Source organism: Jaculus jaculus, chromosome 14 (genome assembly GCF_020740685.1).
Source record: "Jaculus jaculus isolate mJacJac1 chromosome 14, mJacJac1.mat.Y.cur, whole genome shotgun sequence".
Taxonomy (NCBI): domain Eukaryota; kingdom Metazoa; phylum Chordata; class Mammalia; order Rodentia; family Dipodidae; genus Jaculus; species Jaculus jaculus.
Genome location: NC_059115.1, coordinates 3,722,804 through 3,738,639, shown reverse-complemented (window position 1 = coordinate 3,738,639; position 15,836 = coordinate 3,722,804). Strand labels below are relative to the sequence as shown.

Here is a 15,836-nt window from a genome sequence, read left to right as displayed (position 1 = left end):
CCAGCCCCTCACTGTGGATCCTAGACAAGTGCTCTACCTCTGAGCCACGCCCCCAGCCCCTCACTGTGGGTTCTAGACAAGTGCTCTACCTCTGAGCCACGCCCCCAGCCCCTCACTGTGGATCTAGACAAGTGCTCTACCTCTGAGCCACGCCCCCAGCCCCTCACTGTGGACTCTAGACAAAGTGCTCTACCTCTGAGCCACGCCCCCAGCCCCTCACTGTGGATCTAGACAGGTGCTCTACCTCTGAGCCACGCCCCCAGCCCCTCACTGTGGATCTAGACAAGTGCTCTACCTCTGAGCCACGCCCCCAGCCCCTCACTGTGGGTTCTAGACAAGTGCTCTACCTCTGAGCCACGCCCCCAGCCCCTCACTGTGGGTTCTAGACAAGTGCTCTACCTCTGAGCCACGCCCCAGCCCCTCACTGTGGATCTAGACAAGTGCTCTACCTCTGAGCCACGCCCCCAGCCCCTCACTGTGGATCTAGACAAGTGCTCTGCCTCTGAGCCATGCCCCCAGCCCCTCACTGTGGATCTAGACAAGTGCTCTACCTCTGAGCCACGCCCCCAGCCCCTCACTGTGGATCTAGACAAGTGCTCTGCCTCTGAGCCATGCCCCCAGCCCCTCACTGTGGATCTAGACAAGTGCTCTACCTCTGAGCCACGCCCCCAGCCCCTCACTGTGGACTCTAGACAAGTGCTCTACCTCTGAGCCACGCCCCCAGCCCCTCACTGTGGATCTAGACAAGTGCTCTACCTCTGAGCCACGCCCCCAGCCCCTCATTGTGGATCTAGACAAGTGCTCTACCTCTGAGCCACGCCCCAGCCCCTCACTGTGGATCCTAGACAAGTGCTCTACCTCTGAGCCACGCCCCCAGCCTCACTGTGGATCTAGACAAGTGCTCTACCTCTGAGCCACGCCCCCAGCCCCTCACTGTGGATCTAGACAAGTGCTCTACCTCTGAGCCACACCCCCAGCCCCTCACTGTGGATCTAGACAAGTGCTCTACCTCTGAGCCATGCCCCCAGCCCCTCACTGTGGATCTAGACAAGTGCTCTACCTCTGAGCCACGCCCCCAGCCCCTCACTGTGGATCTAGACAAGTGCTCTACCTCTGAGCCACGCCCCCAGCCCCTCACTGTGGGTTCTAGACAAGTGCTCTACCTCTGAGCCACGCCCCCAGCCCCCTCTTAGTGGTTGAATCTGAAGGCTGGTCAAGCACCCAGTTGTCACTGTAACTTTCTGGAATTGTCTTTAGGAGCCGTGCACTTGGCCCTTGAGGCCTGCATGATAGGGGTTGCATTGTCCTGGGTCGAGGGGCTCCGGGTGACTGATGCAATCACACTGGGATGCTGAATAGGTAGCAGTGAGGCTGACTTGATGTTATTTTCTTACCCTCCCAGTAGCTGGACGGTAGGTTCTGGCCTGGAGGAGGCTGGACTCGGCCTTTTAGGTAGATGGACAGTGGGTGGCAAAGGCACAGACTGAAGGGCTGGTGGACATTGGGGAGCTGGGCTTGTCGACGTCCAATATCCTAGGGACACTTGTCCCATGAAATACTGAGTCTGCGGCCCAGCCCACCTCGCCACGTCATGACAGTCTTAATCCTGCGTGTCTCCGGTGTGAGGCCCTTCAGGGACGGTTCAGAGCCTCTCAGGACGTTGTCACCAACTGGCAGTAGGCGGCAGGGTCAGGGTGCAGAAGATCCTGAGGGAAAGGAAAGTGAGGGACGACGAGGCGCGGGAGAGCTGGAGCTCGGGGAGACAGAGGGAGCTGGCATGCCCAGGAAGAGAATGGAAAGGCTAGGCAGGGAGGGGGACAACCCTAGAGTTAGCCCTGGGAGCAGGAGAGCGAGGCGGACACAGAGTGACGGAGACTGGCAAAGGGAGAGAGAACGGAGGAAGAGGTGAGGATGGGCCCCCACCCCTGACCACCTGACCCCTCCCTCCTGCTGGCGCCATGGTGTCTCCCGCACCTGGTAGTGATGGTTCTCTGGCTCTGGTGGTCGGGATGCGGGTGGAGCCGGGATCTGCAAGAGCAAGGCCCAGGTCAGGTTGTCCTCAGTGCCCTCCAACTTTTGACCCTGGTGTTACGCCATGCCTGGGTTACCCATCCCTCCTCAGGACTGGAAGTCCCCTGTGGGCAGGAATCACCTCCATAGTAGGTCGACATATACCTTGTACCATGGGCATACACAGCCCCTGTCGGTCAATAATGCTTAGTTTCTCCCCAACATGTGACGTCTAAGCTCTTAGCCTTCCTCTTTCTTCTTCATGAGCCCCAGAGTTTAGAGTTGTTTCGTTGTTTGCAGCTTTTCCAAACCATAAACAATTTATCTGTGGCTATAACACTCAGAAAAATGTTTCCCCTCCCTCACCAGCAACCATTAATAGTTTTGTTGTTGTTGTTGTTTTTGCTTTTCCAAGGAAGGGTCTCACTACTCTAGCCCAGGCTGACCTGGAATTCACTATGGAGTCTCAGGGTGGCCTTGAACTCATGGCAATCCTACCACCTCTGCTTCCCGAGTGCTGGGATTAAAGGCATGTGCCACCACGCCCAGCCTATTGTTCGTTTGTTTTTCCGAGGTAGGGTTTCACTCTAGCCCAGGCTGACCTGGAATTCACTATGGAGTCTCAGGGTGGCCTTGAACTCATGGCGATCCTCCTACCTCTGCCTCCTGAGTGCTGGGATTCAAAGCGAGTGCCACCATGCCTGCCCCTTTTATTTAATTTAAACAACTTATTTTAGCCAAATATAGTGATGAGAGAGAGAGAGAGAGAGAGAGAGAGAGGGAGAGAGAGAGAGAATTGGCACGTCGGGGCGTCAGCCACTGTAATCGAGCTCCAGATGTATATGCCACTTTGTGCAAACTTGCGCTGTGTCACCGTGTACATCTGGTTTACGTGGGATCTGGAAAGTCGAACATGAGTCCTTAGGCTTTGCAGGCAAGTGCTTTAACTGCTAAGCCATCATTCCAGCCTTTTTTTTTTTTTTTTTTTTTGTTATTGTTGTCTTCTGAGGTAGAGTCTCACTGACATGAAATTTACTATGTAGTTCCAGACTGGCCTTGAACTCACAGCCATACTCCTGCCTCGGCCTCTCGAGCGCTAGGATTAAAAGCGTGCGCCACCACACCTGCGGTTTACAATTTTCAAAGAGTGGAGCATTGGTGTTCTGAGCTATTTCTTCCAAACTGAAACATGCGCTTCCAGAAGGAGGCTCATACACCGAGGAAGCTCAAACTCAGGGAACTCACAAGATTCATAAGGCTTCTCTCCAAAGGCATATGAGCAGCAAACAATTTCTGGGGAGAGGAGACTATTCAGCGGAGCTGCCTGCAAGTTGGGCCGAGTTCTCCAGGGATGCGGCTTGCTTGAGAGGGCACCCACCATTGCTGGCGTGGGCTTTTCCACGATGCAGGTGCTTTTGAATTCCCTGTGCTCCTATAAGTAAACCCCTAGATTTGGGGGGAAATCATTTCTTTGGTCTGTTATCGGTACCCTATGCGGGGTGATCAGACATTTATTGATGAGAGAGAGAGAGAGAGAGAGGGAGAGGGAGGGAAGGAGAGATTGATTCCAAACTGTGCATTAAAGTGGGCTGGCACCCACTCAGGGAAGGAGGCTGGGTTGTAAGCCAGCTTTTAGGGGACAGGACTCACCGTGGCTGTGGTCGCTGGCCTCGAGTCACTAAGGGGAGACACCAAGAAGCCTGGAGATGGCGTAACCTCATAAATGTTGTTGTCGCTTGAGGCTGCGGAGGGACGGAAAACACAGCTGACAGATAGCACCCGCAGACCCACGTTCACTCACTCAGGCCTCTGAACCCCTCCGTCTGTCCAAACGTGTGGAGAGGATACAGTGGTGACAAAGACAGTCAAGGGACTCAGAGTCCCCTGGGGGAGATGGACCCACCCCCAGACAGTGAGTGGCAACCCAAAGTTGTCTAGGGCTGGATGGGCTGTGGGAACTGAGAGGGGTGCCTGGATCAGCCTGGGTGTCAGAAAGGGCTTCCAGGAAGAGGAGACAGTAAGGAGAAGTGAGCGTGATACAGGGGAAGGAGTACCTGCAGGGATCACGTTTGTAAAAACTGTTTTGTCTGTCTGGAGATCACACTAACACATACGGGTTCGGGGAGGAGGACGGAGACATGGCACTGTGAAACAGTGAGACTCAGTTTATGAAGGGCCTGGACAGTCCCAAGACACCCAGAAGTCATGGAGGGTTTTTAAGCCCAGGAGTGAAGGCTCTGGGTATGGTCCTCAGCACTGAAAAAAAAAAAGAAAAAGAAAAAGAAAAAAAAGTGGAATCCTAGTTGGGTGTGATGGCACATATGCATTGACTCCCAGAACTTGGGAGGCAGAGGTAGGAGGATCACCCTGAGTTCAAGGCCACCCTGATACTACAGAGTGAATACCAGGTCAGCTTGGGCTAAAAGCAAAGGGCTGGTGGACACTGCAAGCCTTACATTTGGCCAGCCAGGCCAAATGAGCCAACAGGTGCAATAGTGGCATGTCTATCATGATGGAAAACAACTGCCCTCTAATTGGACTGGAAGCTCACTCCATGGGAGGGAATACATCCCTGATACTGAAAACTTAAAGCAGGGGTAGCCATGAGCCCTAGGGATGTAACGTCTGCTGCTGTCTGGCTAAATGTATATACTATGCTTATCAAACTTTTGGTAGAGAATCTCTTTTGTCAGATGGCAGTGACCTTGGGATGACTTAGAAGGCATCATGGTGCTGGGAAGAAGTGACAGGAGTGCTCAGTACTGTAATATCTCTATCACACCTTCCAAGGTTCAGGGTCCATTGCGGAAGAGGTGGCGGAAAGAATGTAAGAGCCAAAGGAAGGGTAGGACTCCTTACAACGTGCTCCTCCAGACACAAAATGGCCTGCATATCCATGACCTCACAGTACCTGACACTACCTACACAAGACCATCATAATAGGAGGAAAAGATGATGACATCAAAATAAAAGAGAGATTAAAGCCGGATGTGGTGGCGCACGCCTTTAATCCCAGCACTTGGGAGGCAGAGGCAGGAGGATTGCCATGAGTTCAAGGCCACCCTGAGGCCTTGAGACTACAGAGTTAATTCCATGTCAGCCTGGACCAGAGTGAAACTGTACCTCGACCCCCCCCCCTCCAAAATAAATAAAATAAACTAAAAGAGGGACTGATTGAAATGGGGAGAATGGAGTTTCAAGGGGCAAAGTAGGGGGAGGGAGGGTATTACCATGGGATATTTTTTAATTTTTTTTTTTAATTTGAGAGCGACAGACACAGAGAGAAAGGCAGATAGAAGGAGAGAGAGAGAATAGGCGCGCCAGGGCTTCCAGCCTCTGCAAATGAACTCCAGACGCGTGCGCCCTCTTGTGCATCTGGCTAACGTGGGATTTGGGGAAACGAGCCTCAAACCGGGGTCCTTAGGCTTCACAGGCAAGCGCTTAACTGCTAAGCCGAGAGATGGCTTAGCAGTTAAGGTGCTTGCCTGCGAAGCCTAAGGACCCATGTTTGACTCTCCCATGTTAGACAGATGCACAAAGGTAAGGCAACTGCAAGGTCGCATATGCCCATTAGGTGGTGCAAGCGTCTGGAGTTCGATTGCAGTGGCTGAGGCCCTGATGCGCCAAACTCTTTCTAAAATAAACAAAGATATATATATATATATATATACATATATATATATATATATATATATATATATATATATATATATATATATATATATATGTGGAATCCTTGACATGGAGGTGTTAAAGCAGGTTCAGCTGGACACAAATGATCTCACATCCTCTAGGCTGTCTGAGGGCCTCCAGAGAGGTTGAGACAGACCTGGGACCAGGAAGCCCTTCAGAGGGAGACAGTAGGGATGGGTAGAGATGCCAGGGCTCTAAGCTTACCCGCTTCAGGATTCCGGCTCAGCTCTGGCTTCTCTGTGGCCGGGATCCTGGGATGCACACAAGGAAGCTCAATAGGACAATGAGACCCTCAGGTGGGTGGAGAAAAACCCAGCGAAGACAGAGATGGTGCGCTCTGGCCTTGGACCAACGCCAACACCTGACCCCCTACCCAGGCTGGGGAAGAGTCATGGAGCCCAGAGGGGGAGCAGAAGAAATGAAGGGCAAGGAGAGATAGAGGGAGAGAGAGGGAAAGGGAGGTCAGGGCCGTACTTATCTCTCCGACCTTGCCACCCCCGAGCCACAAGGAGGTAGGCAAGGCTGCTGATGAGCACAGACCCCACAACAAGAGCGCCCACGATGGCTGCTGCCAGAATACCAGGGCTCACAGTCAAAAGGGCAGCTGGCACATCCTTTCGTATTTCTGAAAATGAGAGAAGATTGCTTTAGGAAACATTTTCTTTTCTTGTTGTTACATTTTAGCTATCTTTCAACTATTTATTTTGTTGGTGTGGTAATGGGCAAGCGCAATCAAGGCCAAAGATCTATGATTGAGCCACGCCCCCAGCCCCTCACTGTGGGTTCTAGACAAGTGCTCTACCTCTGAGCCACGCCCCCAGCCCCTCACTGTGGATCCTAGACAAGTGCTCTGCCTCTGAGCCACGCCCCCAGCCCCTCACTGTGGATCTAGACAAGTGCTCTACCTCTGAGCCACGCCCCCAGCCCCTCACTGTGGATCTAGACAAGTGCTCTACCTCTGAGCCACGCCCCCAGCCCCTCACTGTGGATCTAGACAAGTGCTCTACCTCTGAGCCACGCCCCCAGCCCCTCACTGTGGACTCTAGACAAATGCTCTACCTCTGAGCCACGCCCCCAGCCCCTCGCTGTGGATCTAGACAAGTGCTCTGCCTCTGAGCCACGCCCCCAGCCCCTCACTGTGGACTCTAGACAAATGCTCTACCTCTGAGCCACGCCCCCAGCCCCTCACTGTGGGTTCTAGACAAGTGCTCTACCTCTGAGCCACGCCCCCAGCCCCTCACTGTGGACTCTAGACAAATGCTCTATCCCTGAGCCTTTGATCAGACTCCATGGTATGTCCAAGGCAGGCACACAGTAGGTGTGTAATCAGTGCGCGGTCCCCGGGCGAATGAGGCATCTAAATGCAATAGGATTTGGTGAGTGCTCAGGGCCATTGGTTTCCCATTTCCTCTTCCCGCCCTCCTCACACTCACCAGGCACTTGGACCTCAACCTTGGCCTTCATGGTCCAGGAGGGGTTGATGGTGACGGCCACATGGTATGTCCCGCTGTCCGAAGGTTGGGCCTGGTACAAGAGCATGGAGCCATTGGGGAAGCCGATGATGTCCCGCTGTCCCATGGCGTTACCGTTCCTCTGGGGCCTCTGTAGCCCAGGGATGTATGTGAACAGCCTCGTGCCTCCAGACGTCTCCTCCCCCAGGTACCAAGTAAAGTCTTGGAAGGTGTCAGGGACACCATGTAGGGACAGGAGAAGTTCCTTGTTCTTTTGAGGTTGTTCTGGAATCTTCTGGATGTGGAGGGCTGCCTGGGAGCACTGGAGCAGCCAGAGGACCAAGATCAAGGCTGTCAGGAATCATGGGAGAGGCCTGAGTCACGAGCATTGGGTGGAAACCAAGCCCTGAACCTCTGTAGATTCAAGCGGAGCAGGACTCCTGACCGCTGTGCCTTGGAAATGGTGCTGGGATTAACTCCTGATACCTGCTCTGGGGGCAGCAATAGGAAGATAGATACCGATAGAACACATTTCCCATGATGCAACTGGCTCAAAAGGTTTGTCTTGCCCAGTGTGGTGGTGCACCCCTTTAATCCCAGCACTCGGGAAGCAGAGGTAGGAGGATCCCCGTGAGTTCGAGGCCACCCTGAGACTCCATAGTGAATTCCAGGTCAGCCTGGGCTAGAGTGGGATCCTACCTTAAAAAACAAAACAAAACAAAAGTTGTCTGCCCTGAGATGATGTACGGTCTGTTCCTAAACACTTGGACTCTGAATTCATTCCATTCATTCATTTTCTTTCTTTCTTTCAACCAGTATTTATTTATTTATTGGATTTTTCAAGGTAGGCTCAGTGGTTAAAGGCACTTGCTCACAAAGCTTGAGGACCCAGTGTCCAATTCCCAGGACCCACATAAAGCCAGATGTACAAAGTAGCACATGCATCTGGAGTTTATTTGCAGTGGCAGGAGGCCCTGGCATGTCCATTCTCTCTGTCTCCTTGCAAATAAATAAAAATATGCAAAAGCAAGCTGGGCATGGTGGTACACGCCTTTAATCCCGCAATTGGGAGGCAGAGGTAGGAGGATCGTGTGAGTTCGAGGCCACCCTGAGACTCCATAGTGAATTCCGGGTCAACCTGAGCTAGAGTGAGATCCTACCTCAAAAAAAAAAAAAAGAAGGGCAAAAGCATATTTATATTTTATAAACTAGCCTGTCAATTATATGATATGTCTAAAATTTCCTTTTCTGTTTTGTTTTGTTTTGTTTTTCGAGGTAGGGCGTCACTCTAGCTCAGGCTGACCTGGAATTCACTATGTAGTCTCAGTGGCCTCAAACTCATGCAACCGTCCGTCTGTTCCTTCCTTCCTTCCTTCAGAGAGAGAGAGAGAGAGAGATACAGAAATAGGCAGGTAGAGAGAATGGGCTCGCCAGGGCCTCCAGCCACTGCAAAAGAACTCCAGACATGTGAGCCCTCTTGTGCATCTGGCTTACATGGGTTCTGGGGAGTCGAATCTGAGTCCTTTGGCTTTGCAGGCAAGTGCATTAACCGCTAAGCCATCTCTCCAGCCCCCTTTCCTTTTGTTTTGCGACAAGATCACACTGTGTAGACCAGGCTGGCCTCAAACTCACCATCTGCCTGCCTCAGTTTCAAAACTGATGAGAGTTCAGACAGGTTCCACCACACTTGGCTCTTCTTTAGTTTTTCTTTTTCTTTTTCTTTCCTTTTCTTCTCTTTCTCTTTCTTCTTTCTTCTCTGCTTTTCTCTTCTTTCTTCCTCTCTCTCTCTTTTTCCTGAGGTAGGGTCTTACTCTAGTCCAGACTGATTTGGAATTCACGATGTAGTCTCAGGGTGACCTTGAACTTAGGGTGGTCTTCCCACCTCTGCCTCCCAAATGCTGGGATTAAAGCCATGGGCCACCACACCTGGCTTTTGTTTTTATTTTGGCAGGATTTCACTATAGTCCAGGCTGGCCTCTCAGTAGCTATGTAGGCAAGGAAGACTTTGAACTTGCAATTCTCCTGGTCCCATCTCTTGAGTGCTAGGATCACAGTGGTGAGCCCCCACACCCGCCTGCTTCCCCAGGTTCCTTCTGAGTATACAGTGAAGTACCCAACACACTTTTTTTTTTTTTTTTTCGAGGTAGGGTCTCACTTTAGCCCAGGCTGACCTGGAATTCACTATGTAGTCTCAGGGTGGCCTTGAACTCAAGGCAATCCTCCTACCTCTGCCTCCCAAGTGCTGGGATTAAAGGCGTGTGCCACCATGCCTGGCCCAACACAAACTTTTGCCCCTATGGTTCTGATATTCTAGAAACTTCCATAGATAAAATAGGGATGTGATTCTACTGCCCTGCCCCATCTTGCTCTAATATTTTCATCTTCCCTAATAATCCTCTGGTTCTTCTGGAAGGAGAAGTCAGTTTCCAGGCTGAGTCCCACCTTGTTCCCTCACCCACCCCACCCCCGCCCCACCCCCAGTCTGTTTACTCCTTACCTGACCCCAGGAGGGTCTTTGGAAAGCAGCCCTGGGTCCCTGTGGGAATCTCCATCTTGCAGTCCTTGGAAAATGTTGAAGACTCTGAGAGATCCAGAGGTCAAGGTCCTGGCTGTCTGAAGAATGAAGCTCAATGCCATGTCAGGGACGCGCCCCAAGCCCAGCACCCCCTTCCTGGCCTCTCTCTACTGGGGTGCACCCAAGGGTGGAAGCTGGAAGCGCAGGCACTGGTTGGACCAGTTTTCCAGGGTGATGGGAACTTCCTGGGGCCTCCCATGCCTCCTCATCTGACCCCTCCAACCTCTTCCCAACTCCTGAGTGACTCTGTGCAACCCCCGCATTTACAGCTACAGCCCTGGCAGTGCCCGGTGGGGCAACCCCTCTGTGGCAGGCCTGGTCCACACACTACCTCTCCCAGGGGGGCAAACACACAGGGCTGATCCCACGTCACAGAGGTTGGAAACTGAGGCTCAGGGAGACCTGCAGGTCTGCCTGGAGTAGTGGAGTTTCATCCATGGAGGTTTATTCTACACTCAAGCTTTGTCCAAAGCATTCATTCATTCATTCATTCATTCATTCATTCATTCCAGCATCCATTCCTTGTGCCAACGCCCCTGTGATGACCAAGGCTGGTCTTACCTGACTTTAAGGTCTCTGAGGGGGTGACAATCCCCAGACAATGATGTGGTCAGTGTCGAACCAAGGAAGTGGGTGTCAGGGAGAGGTGTGTTCCTGTCCTAGCCTGAGAGGCAGCGTGGACTTGCTGGAGGAGGCGATACTGCAGCTGAGACCTGGAGTCACTGGAGAAATGGGGCTAATGACAGGCAGGGTGGGGTGGATGGACCAGGCTGAGCCAGCTACCCAGCTGGGTCCCAGTGCCTGGTGGGAGCCATGAGATCCTGGGTGGTTGACTGAGTGAGGCTGTGTGTGAATGGGTAAGAGGTGGGAGGGACCGCATCTGTCTGGGTTGGAAGTCTGTTGGGACAGAGCTTGGGGCATTGTATGATGCATTAACAGCTATTAAAATATTTTTTGATGGGCTGGAGAGATGGCGTAGTAGTTAAGCGCTTGCCTGTGAAGCCTAAGGACCCCGGTTCGAGGCTCGGTTCCCCAGGTCCCACGTTAGCCAGATGCACAAGGGGGCGCACGCGTCTGGAGTTCGTTTGCAGAGGCTGGAAGCCCTGGCGCGCCCATTCTCTCTCTCCCTCTATCTGTCTTTCTCCCTGTGTCTGTCGCTCTCAAATAAATAAATAAAAAATTAAAAAAAAAAAAGAAGCAAATGCAAAACTTATGTCTTTACTGGCCAATTTAAGAAATACAAATGGAGGGGGCTGGAGAGATGGCTCAGCAGTTAAGCACTTACCTGTGAAGCCTAAGGACCCCGGTTCGAGGCTCGATTCCCCAGGACCCACGTTAGCCAGATGCACCAGGGGACACACGCGTCTGGAGTTCCTTTGCAGTGGCTGGAGGCCCTGGCGCATCCATTCTCTCTCTCCCTCCCTCTCTCTCTCTCTCTCTCTCTCTCTCTTTCTCCCTCTGTCTGTTGCTCTCAACTAAATAAATAAAAATAAACAAAATTTAAAAAAATACAAATGGAGCTGGGCGTGGTGGCACACACCTTTAATCCCAGCACTCAGGAGGCAGAGGTAGGAAGATCACCATGAGTTCAATGCCATCCTGAGACTACATAGTGAATTCCATCCAGGTCAGCCTGAGCTTGAGTGAGACCCTACCTCGAAAACCAAACAAACAAAAAATCTATTTATTTGCAAGGTGGGGGGAGAGAGAGAATGAGAATGAATTAGGGCACCAGTGCCACTTTGTGCATCTGGCTTTATGTGAATACTGGGAAACTGAAGCCAAGTCATCAGGCTTTGCAAGCAAGTGCCTTTTACTGCTAATCCACGTCCCCAACCCTGGCATTCCCTCTCTTCTTTCTTCTCTCCCCTCCTTCCTTCACTTCTTTATTTTTGTTTGTTTGTTTTTCAAAGTAGAGTCTTGCTCTCTAGCCCAGGCTGACCTGGAATTCACCATGTAGTGTCAGGGTGGTCCCGAACTCACAGTGATCCTCCTACCTCTGCCTCCTAAGTGCTGTTCCGTCCTCCACCCCTGTTCTGCCTCCACCTAGCTGTGGGCTTCACTGCTCTGAAGAAAGCGATCTGAAGTGCTCCCCTGCATCCGCCGCACTGTCTGGAGGCAGCACCTTAACCGCTAAGCCATCTCTTCAGCCATATATATATAATATTACATATTATTATATATTTTATATATCATTATATATTCTATATATAATGTGTGTATATGTGTGTGTGTATGTATGTGTGTATATATATATTATATATATATATATATATATATATAAAATGTATATATTATTTATTTGAGAGATGAACAAGCAGACAGAGAAAGAATGGACACACCAGGGCCTCTAGCCCTGCAAATGAAATCCAGACACATCCGCCCCCCCTTGTGCATCTGGCTTACGTGGGTCCTGGGGAATCCAACCTGGCTCTTTTGTTTTGCAGGCAAGTGCCTTCACCACTAAGCCATCCCTCCAGCCCTCTTTTTAAATATACATTTTACATTTTTTCAAAACTTAAACTCATCTATAATCAGTCTGGGCGATGCATTAGCCTATAGGATTACATATTAAGACACTTAGCATTTTATTAAGTTTAAAAGTCCACGATTGAGGGCTGGAGAGATGGCTTAGCGGTTAAGTGCTTGCCTATGAAGCCTAAGGACCCCGGTTCGAGGCTCGGTTCCCCAGGTTCCACGTTAGCCAGATGCACAAGGGGGCGCACGCGTCTGGAGTTTGTTTGCAGAGGCTGGAAGCCCTGGCGCACCCATTCTCTCTCTCTCCCTCTATCTGTCTTTCTCTCTGTGTCTGTTGCTCTCAAATAAATAAATAAATGAAAATTAAAAAAAAAAAAAGTCCACGATTGAAAAAGTTAGTTGTAATAGATGATCCAGTTTTTACTACATATATTTTTTCTTCCCAAACCAGAACTTTTGACCAATTTATCTAAACAATTTCATTTTCCCTTTATTGGAAGTACAAAAAGCTCCTCAACTCTCCCTAGACCCATTTTACTTCATTTATATATATATATATATATTTATTTATTTATTTTGTTTTTTGTTTTCTCAAGGTAGAGTTTCACTCTAGTCCAGGCTGACCTGGAATTCACTATGGTGTCTCAGGGTGGTCTTGAACTCACAGTGATCCTCGTGCCTCTGCCTCCCGAGTGCTGGGATTAAAGGCGTGTGCCACCATGCCTGGCTCTGTTTTACTTTATTTTTATTCAGCTATTTGAGAGAGGGAGAGAGAGAGAATGGGCACGCCAGGGCTTCCAGACACTGCAAATGAACTCCTGATGCATGTGCCCCTTGTGCATCTGACTTACCTGAGTACCGGGGAATCAAACTGAGGTCCTTTAGCTTTGCAGGCAAGTGCCATAACTGGTAAGCCATCTCTCCAGTCCTCATTTAAAAAAAAATATATATTTTATTTTTATTTATTTATTAGCAGCAGAGAGAGAAGGAGAGAAAGGGAGAGAGAGAGAGAATGGACACACCTGGGCAATGAACTCCAGATGCATGTGCCACCATGTGCATCTGTCTTACGTGGGTCCTGGAGAATCAAACCTGGGCCCTTAGGCTTCGCAGGCATGCACCTTAACTGCTAATCATCTCTCCAGCCCCATTTTACTTTTATTTATTTATTTGTGAGAAAGAGAAAGAGAGAGGGGGAGAAGAGGCAGATAGGGAATGGAGGTGCACCAGGGCCTCCAGCCACTGAAAATGAACTCCAGACACATGCACTACACTTTGAGCATCTGGCTTACGTGGGTCCTGGGGAATCGAACCTGGGTCCTTCTGCTTTGCAGGCAAACGCCTTAACCACTAAGCCATCTCTCCAGCCTGAGGGGTTTTATCTCGAAGACATGTGGCACCTCTTGCTGAAAGCACTCATTCTGCCATTGAAGCTTGCTGGGGATTACAGTGGGTTTGACTCAGTTCAAAGCTTCTTTTAGTCTCGTAAGGATTTCGTGAAGCCTTCTCACCAAGGGTAACCACGCCCGAATTTCCAGGAAGAAATAGAGTTTCGGAATGCGGTTTTCCCAAATGCAGCAGCATATTGGACACTGTATGAATTCTCACTGCTGGTTCCTGTACACCGGATTTTCCAGAGAGTTGGGTAATCAGTCAGCCAGGTCGAACCCTGGCAATTCTGACTCGACCTGGCACTGATGGACCAGTTCTACAGGGAAGATGGCGTTACTGCCAAGGATGTCACTCGTGAGTGTGGAATTTGTGACCCGATACCAGTTTCTGTCATTCACACCACACTGTTCAATCCTGTGGATATTCGATGAGTTGAATGAAATCAGATGGAACATATTAGAGTATTCACATCACTCCAGGACCAGAGTTCTCTTTTCCATTTTTTAAAAAAATTTCTATTTACTTGAGAAAGACATCGAGAAAGAGGCAGATAGACAGAAAAAGAGAATGGACACACCAGGGCCTCCAGCCACTGGAAAGGAAGTCCAGATGCATGTGCCCCCTTGTGCATCTGATTGAGGTGAATCCTGGGGAATCAAACCGTGGTCCTTAGGCTTCACAGGCAAACACCTTAACTGCTGAGCCATTTCCCCAGCCCTTTTCTTTCCTCTCCTCTTTTCTCCTCTCCCCTCCCCTCCCCTTCCCTCCTCCCTCCTCCTCCTCCCTCCTCCTCCTCCCTCCTCCTCCTCCTTCCTTCCTTCCTTCCTTCCTCCCTTCCTCCTTCCCTCCCTCCCTCCCTCTCTCTTTCTCTCTCTCTCTTTCTTTTCTCAATATATTTTAGTTTTCCAAGATAGGGTCTCACTCACTCTAGCCCAGGCTGACCTAGAATTCACCACGTAGTCTCAGGCTGCCCTCGAACTCTCAATGATCCTCCTACCACTGCCTCCTGAGTGCTGGGATTAAAGGTGTGCGCCACCATACCAGCTACAGAGCCAGAATTTTCCCATGTCAGCTTTGAAACAAGCTGAAGTCAGACCTCTTTTTTTAAAAATATTTTTTTGTTGTTCATTTATTATTTATTTATTTGAGAGCGACAGACACAGAGAGAAAGGCAGATAGAGGGAGAGAGAGAGAATGGGCGCACCAGGGCTTCCAGCCTCTGCAAACAAACTCCAGACGCGTGCGCCCCCTTGTGCATCTGGCTAACGTGGGACCTGGGGAACCGAGCCTCGAACCGGGGTCCTTAGGCTTCACAGGCAAGCGCTTAACCGCCAAGCCATCTCTCCAGCCCGAAGTCAGACCTCTTATGATGACCTGATCAGGAAAGTTGTGACCATCTTGTCAGCTCATCAGAGTTCTAAATGACCCACTGTACTTTCTTCACCCCAGAACATTGAAAGTTTTAAACGTCTTGCTTGCCAGAGCGCCATGTTCAATGATTACAGTTTTGTTTTTACTAGTCTTGTTGAGAAGCAGCAGCAGAAGCAGCAGCGTTAAGAAAAACAAAGAGGGCTAGACGGATGGCTTAGCAGTTCAGGCGTTTGCCTGCAAAACCTAAGGACCCTGGTTCGATGCCCCAGGACCCATGTAAGCCAGATGCACAAGGGGCACATGTGTCTGGAGTTCGTTTGCAGTGGCTGGAGGCCCTGGTGTGCCCATTCGCTCTCTCTCTTTCTGCCTCTTTCTCTCTCTCAAATAAAATGTACATGAGAAAATGAAGAAAAAGTGCAAGAAGAGAAGACACAGAGAAGGCGGTGGCTGCTTCCTTGATGTTGACACTGGGGGCCATGCCGTACCTGACCTCCACCTTGTATTTGCAGAAAGCTCTAGGTATAATGATCAAGTGATCATTTTAAAGTGTATGCATTTTATCTTTACTTGTTTATTTATATGTCAAAGACAGAGAGAGAATGGGCATGCCAGGGCTTCCAGCCAATGCAAACGAACTCCAGACGCATGCACCCCCTTGTGCATCTGGCTTATGTGGGTCTTAGGGAATCAAACCTGGGTCCTTTGGCTTTGCAGGCAAATGCTTAACTACTAAGCCACCCCTCCAGTCCCATTTTATCTTTATTTATTTGACAGAGAAAGAGGGAGAGAGAGAGAGATCGGGAGAGAGAGAATGAGCGCACCAGGGCTTTCAGCCACTGCAAATGAACTCCAGACATGTGTGCCTC

General features: G+C 50.3%; 1 protein-coding gene across 1 annotated transcript; it reads right to left on the bottom strand.

Annotated features, from left to right (window-relative positions):
- Window positions 1–1,537: 1,537 nt before the first annotated feature.
- Window positions 1,538–9,773, bottom strand: Ceacam19 (CEA cell adhesion molecule 19). The gene is made up of 7 exons (XM_045134555.1): window positions 9,652–9,773; window positions 7,137–7,505; window positions 6,178–6,328; window positions 5,908–5,954; window positions 3,661–3,752; window positions 1,975–2,028; window positions 1,538–1,706 (listed from the first exon to the last, which is right to left on the bottom strand). The coding sequence occupies exons 1-7, from the start codon at window positions 9,704–9,706 to the stop codon at window positions 1,653–1,655; spliced, it is 822 nt and encodes a 273-aa protein (XP_044990490.1). The 5' UTR covers window positions 9,707–9,773; the 3' UTR covers window positions 1,538–1,652.
- Window positions 9,774–15,836: the final 6,063 nt, after the last annotated feature.